Source organism: Gavialis gangeticus, unplaced genomic scaffold, assembly GCF_001723915.1.
Source record: "Gavialis gangeticus isolate Ggan-Ray unplaced genomic scaffold, GavGan_comp1, whole genome shotgun sequence".
Classification (NCBI taxonomy): domain Eukaryota; kingdom Metazoa; phylum Chordata; order Crocodylia; family Gavialidae; genus Gavialis; species Gavialis gangeticus.
This window is the reverse complement of record NW_017728996.1, coordinates 49072639-49078978: the sequence shown is the minus strand read 5'-3', so window position 1 is coordinate 49078978 and position 6340 is coordinate 49072639. Positions and strand designations below refer to the sequence as shown.

The 6340-nt window shown below is 46.0% G+C and overlaps 2 protein-coding genes across 3 annotated transcripts in view; both read right to left on the bottom strand.

Moving 5' to 3' along the window:
- SCAMP5 (secretory carrier membrane protein 5) overlaps positions 1 to 6340 on the bottom strand; it is a 37655-nt gene that overhangs the window by 19930 nt on the left and 11385 nt on the right. For both annotated transcript variants that reach the window (XM_019504468.1, XM_019504467.1), the window contains exons 4-6: positions 2565 to 2721; positions 1224 to 1325; positions 576 to 693 (exon numbers count right to left, since the gene is read on the bottom strand). In XM_019504468.1, coding sequence (XP_019360013.1) covers positions 576 to 693; positions 1224 to 1325; positions 2565 to 2721 — 377 coding nt within the window. The remainder of the gene's footprint in view (positions 1 to 575; positions 694 to 1223; positions 1326 to 2564; positions 2722 to 6340) is intronic.
- Positions 1 to 6340, bottom strand: part of PPCDC (phosphopantothenoylcysteine decarboxylase) — a 59932-nt gene that overhangs the window by 48153 nt on the left and 5439 nt on the right. The gene's annotated exons all lie outside the window — the stretch shown is intronic.

The following is a 6340-nucleotide window of genomic DNA, read 5'->3' as shown; positions in this document are numbered from 1 at the left end:
CCCCCCCCCCCCCCTTTTTTTTTTTTTTAAATACACACAGTATAAAAACAGTTGGCTGCTGCTCCACAGTATGCCACCAATTCCAGACCAGCAGCCAACCCTTTGCGGCCCAATATCAGGCTGCGCCCTGGGGGTTGGGAACCTCTGGGCACGAGGACTAGGAAAATAAGAAAGCCCAAATTTAGCCATATTCTTGGAGAGACTTAAGGGATTTTATTTCAGGTTTTTAGTCAGCTTAACATTTCTTTCCTTAAATGTTAAGCATCAAAACATATCTAGGGTTTTGTTTGTTTGTTTTAAGTCTTAGAAGCCCAGAGCTTGCCTCTTGTCAAACCAAAGGGAATTCAAGTACCAAGGTTTCCAGATCTCATAGCCATAGATTTGGTGGAGGCTACATCTCACAAAAACAGCGCTTCCAACCCTAAATGCAAGTGACACCAGACACAGAACTGCTCCTAACAAAGGATGACAAGTGCTGAAGAACACCAAAGTAGTGAACATCCTAGCTGGATCCCTTGGCCAGAAACACACCCAGAAACCACCCCAACATTTGATCTCTAATCCAGAAATCATACCATACTGAGTGCGATGAAGGAAAAGACTGCCACAAGTGTAAACATGATGGTGGGGATAAGCATCACCACAGCTGCACCCACATTGGTCCCAAAGAAGGATATCGCAGCAATCCAACCACTGCAAGGAGACCATAAAAAGGGCTTTGGTTAAATGACTTGAGCAATGCAGGCAACAGATTCAGTTGGTTCGGGGGCTTCCTCATTGGCTTTGTCGTTTGTGAGCTACAAACCTACTCTGAATTGACGGTCCTTTTTCAAAGCTTTCAGGTCACCTGGAACCCCCTTTCCTGTAAGTAACAAATCCCACCCTTTCTCTAGGTGAAAAAAATCTCACAAATCAGTTAAAAGCAGCAATGTTTGTTTGATATGCAGGTGGCTCAACAAGCACCCACAGGATCACTACAGTGCTGCACCATCTCTCTACATTCTTCTCCACTCTCAACTCCACCCAGCTGCTGCCCTGAATTACCCGAGCCATTGTACTTTAAAAGGATTTCTTTCCCTCCCTTTCTTCCCCCTTAATGTTTTGCTTCATCGGGCATCAGAGTCAGAACAGCTGCAGTTAACTTAGCACCTGAACAGGAAAAAAAAAAAAAAAACAAACCCTTAACAAAAACAGCTTGATACAACAGAGTCTCCTCTCCTTACCAGACTCCCCAGCCAGGGATTCCTATTGCCTGGATAATGCTGATCACCAGATGGGCCATGAAGGTGAAAAAGAAGGCCATGTAGCTGAAGGAGCTGTCTGTCCTACAAGAGAAAGAGCGGACAGTCATCCTCCTCACCGCTCTGAACCTCTCATTCACCACTATTCCAGGTGCACTCCAAGGGCAAGTGAGGAAGCTCTTCATTTGAACCTCCAAGGTCTTTGCCACCAGCTCAGCTAAATAATGCCTTTGTCTGCATGAGAGATTTTTTGTTTTGTTTTGTTAAAGTGCGGTGAATCAGAATAGGAAACTGACAGTCCAGTGCAAATAGCTGCCCACAAAAAATAGTCAAGATAGTGTTTCTTTGCAAAAGGAAGAAAAAAAGGAAGATGTGAGGTGCTGAAGTTAGGTGTATGTAGCAGTTGAGAGACAGGGCAAAAAAGTCAGATGACGGGGCCTAGATAGCAATAAGAATTTCACAGCTCTCATTTAGACATGTGAAGTAGCCTACAACTAGTCACAGGGCAGAGTCTCTTCAACACTCTCCATCTACTTAGAAGGCCCTATTGCATGAACACCTCACAGGAAATGGATTACATCCTCAACATGCCTGTGAGGCGAGGAAGTGATACCTCCATTTTGCTGATGGGAAGCTGAGGTATTGGGAGTAGAGTAATTGACTGCCCCCAAATCATGTGGGAAGTCTATGGCAGAGTAGGGAACTGAACCCAGGAAGACCAGTGCCCTCTTTACCATGCCAACCTTCTACCCCCATCCTACCCACGGGGTATATGGAAGTATTTGCTGAGCTGGAGAATAAAAGGTAGACCACCACAAAGCACTGCAATGAAGGAACTGCTCTGATCTGCCTTTATAATCAATGCAAACACCTGCTAGCCACCCCCAGAAGGTTTATAGAAATAGCCTCAGGGCAAAAGAAAACCACCACCAGAAGCATTGAAGATTCCAAGTTCTGGAGCAAAAGCCTAAACCATTTTAGTTGGATGGGAACAGAGCTGGGATGTTTCTACTCATTACACACTACTTGTGAATCATTTCAAGCTGCAACACACCAGAACACAGCATCTCAAGTCTCCTGTTAATGTATACTTCTAGGTCTCTCATGACTCACTCTCAGGGAGGGGGTGGAATATGCTTTATACAGGGGTTTTTATGGAGACCTGCGATCTTAAATCCTGATATTTGGAAGCTAAGGAATAATAGTGAAAGGTTGGGTGGGAAGGGAGGAATTCCCAAACACATAGGTGGTGACCCAATCGGAGCACTGATTATTTGTGAGGAGAAAGGCAGCAAGAAGCCAAGATCAGCTGTGATCACTTACTTGAAGGCTTTGTATATAGGTCTAAACCAGCAGACATAGGAGCAGGGTGTAAAGAGAATGAGCCAGAGAATTGCCAGTCCAAAATTAACAGCTCCACCGCCTCCAATCAGCCATGCGAGGCAGCCAATCAGATTCACTGCCAAGGTGATGCTGTTCACTGCAAACATATACACACAGACATACAGAGGAAGCAAAGTAGCACATACACTGAAAGAAAGTATGCTGTGACTGGAGAACCCTTTCAGGTGGTTGCTATCACAGGGTGCAGAAACCCTTACACAGACAGGACCTCCTTAATGCAAAAGTCAGAGTTTTGTCCCCAATTTAATTGCCTGTCTTCGCCTCCTCAAAATGTTCCCTCTGACAGTAGCTCCAAAGAAGCTGGGACATGGAGGCATCAACAAGTCATGGTCCAAGTAGGGCTACCCTGCATGCTTTACCCAATACAAGACATGTGCAACCCTGAACTCTAAGAGTGGAAAAACTGAAGTGAAATCAAAATGTTCTCTCTTTCCACCTTATTATGGAAGAGAGAGAATTGAACTAAGCCCCTCACCAGCCTCCAGCAAATATATTCTCCACTGAGGTGTTCCAAGACACCAAGGTATTTTCCCCCCTGGTGACCAGCCTGCACAAGATGTTTAATACTGACTAATTGTCAAAAGTTTTTGAACTGCATTAGTGTGATAAATTTGAGGCGTGTGTGTGTGTGTGTGTAAATATATATTATATATACACGCACGCACACATTTTTCTATTCTGCTCCTTTGAGGTTAAGCAATGAAAAAGTTAGAGCAGTGAAGGGCAGCCTAGCAGACTAGAGAATCTCATCAGTACTCTTATGCCTCAGTACTTAAGAACTGCTTTTTATTCCAACATCCTTTCCAAGCTGTATAATGAAGCGGTCACTCAGGATGCTCTGTTGTATGAGAGACAGGTGTTCAGGCAACCAAGTGAACCAATATGGTCACTAGTGCATTACATCACACAGCAGTCCCAGATGTTCTACTAGGACTCCTTATTAATACTGTGCTTTTTTTTTTGAGCTCCTCCCAGCAGTATCTTCTCTCCAAGGGACAGGCTCACCTGAAGCATCTCTTTGGATAGTGAGTTAATAGAAACAAATCTCAGTGAATCTACAGATATGGCATTTGTGCTGATAATCTTTGGGGATCAAGGGCCAGAAGGAATCAATTAAAAACACAAGAAGAGCTAAATCAAGGGAGAGGCGTCAAAATAGCCATACACCTCCTTCCTATCACCTGGACAAATACACCTATGGGAATTGTTTTTTAGGCTGAACACACAAACAGGCTCTCTGAGCAAAGGAAGGGAAAATTATCCCATTTCCAATCCTGATACGACAGTGCAAGCTGAAAATTGGGACCAGGCTGGGTCAGTGAGCATAGTGGGCAGCTCCCTGAAAGAGCTAGATCCATGAGTGAGAAGCACAAACACCCAGTCTCTTGGAGCTCATTCAGCTGCTTCTAACCTGCACCTCAAGCACAAACGTGTCCTCAGGAAAAGTTACTTCAGTGTCATTCCTTTTAGCTTTCAACCTTCAAAGAAACCACCTAACAAAGGAACAAAGGTCATCTGAAAGGCAAACGGTGCCAGCTCACTTGCTCTGTCCATGCCAAGGAAGTCATGTCTGGTGCCTGGGGATGGAAATGTTCATGAACAAATCCACTTTCCTCCATCTTATACTGGATGCTCAAAGCTTCTACTTAAAAATTCTATAGATACAAAGGGCTTATTCTATCTGTCTGTGTGTCTGTCTGTCTGCCCCTAACACTCTTGCGGGGCATGGCTCCAGCCACAGGGTGAATTGCCCATCAAGAATGACGGCAGGGATGGAGTACCACCATGATGGAGGGGACGGGGGGCGGTGAGGCCAGCGCTGCTGGCCTCCCCGCCGCAGCCCTGCTCCTTGGAGGCAGCAGTGGCACAGAGTGGTGGCAGCATGGCGCTGGCCTCATCCCTCCCCACACCCTGCTCCATCCCCGCCATCATTCTTGATGGGCAATTTGCTAGTAAGTAAGCAAGCTCTGTTCCAGCTCACTCAGCTGTCAGCTCAGAAGTACTGCTTCAGTAACAGAAATCTTTTTCCATCTGTCCCCCAACTAAAGAGGGCAGTCTTTTTTCACCATGGCTGTGGTGTCTACACAGAAGTTTTTCATATACTGACAGTTCAGGTGAACAGTCAATAGCAGCCCTGAAGACTTCCCCATGGTGTCCTACCACAGCACTGTCACCACAACCTGGAGGCATATCTGGGCAGAAAGTAAGCAGGGCCAACAAGGAGGCTATTATTGCCAGTGGCAGCAATGGTTTCTATATCCACATGTCCAGTGCACTCCAGGCTTGGGCATTCACTGGGACACATGGACGTGCACGTCCAAGAGGACCTGTATGTCTGGTTTAACACAGTTAAAAGCTGGGAAGCAGCCCTCCAGAAGTTAAGGAAATCAAGACCCTAATGCCCAGAGATTAGGACCTGAACTCAAATTTGGCAATTTGAGCCTCTGTTTTGCCTGAATCAGCAAAGGCCAGAGTTTCTCATCCAGCTGGGAAGCAAACATCACATGGATAGGTACTTATTTAGCTGCACTCTCTTGTAAAGTTGCATAACCATGCAGTCTTGCCACCCCAAGTGCCCTTGGTTCAGGAAGCCTGGAACAAAGAGATGGCAAGCTCTATGCCAAACCACAGAAGGAAAGCAAAAGAACACAGAGGAAGAACCACCAGAGAGGGTGTAAACCTCAGCCTTTCCTCCTTGGAAAACATCCTGCCACTTGTTCATTTTCTATTAGCTTGGAGAACAGCACATTTTTTACACAGATGGGAGAGGCAGGTAAGACCTGGCTATGAGGAAACCCCCAGACTGCTACACTATGGAGGGCAGGGTACTGTGGAGGTTACACCCCGTCTGCATCAACCAGGCTTCCCACTACATCAATGAGGCCCTCTAGACACTAATTTAAAGTGGCACTTCTGCCTCAGAGACAGCTATGAGTCCAGCTCAGCCATGCAGCTCTGTCAAGTTTTCAGACCAGGATGTATGGGGAGGGTGGCAGAGATAGAAAACAGCTCCATGGCAACACCATCAGCTGGTCTCAGATTCCTGACTAGGAGGGCCCTAACTGAAATTGGGATGAAGCAAGTGAGAGAGGAGGAGGGGAACCCTTTCATGAGATCATGGCTGGGATATAAGGCAGGGAAGAGAGAGCCTTAATTCAGATACTGCTGTAATGTAAAAATAAGAAGAGTGTTGATGGGGTCTTGCAGCTCCCACATGATGAGCTCTCCAGCAGAGTGAATAAAACTGAGAGAATCGAGGCAGTAAACATTTCAGCTACAGGAAACTGTTTTGCTTCCTTAAAAGCAAGCTCTGCTAGGGAACAGAGGGTCTAAACAGTCCTCAGCCTGTGAAGCACAGTCACCAAGGGGGTTGGGAGAGAAGACACTCTAAAAAAAGAATTGTACATTTGGCTGCAGTGGAGGTAAAACTAGAGACAGGTTAAAGTCCTTCAGAACAGTGGGAAAGATGGCATCCTGCTCCCTATTTACCGCACAAACCCAGTCCCCAAACCTAGAAAAGTTGATGTCTCAGTCAAATACTGGGGTCACTGGTAGTTTAAACCACTCCATAAATAGACAAGAGACAAAAAATAGCCCTTGGATTGGAAGGCAGAATGAGGTTTCCCCACCCTGTGCTGCTCTGCCTTTTACATCAGCAGCTTCTGGAAAGGCAGCATTCAGAGGGACTGCCATGA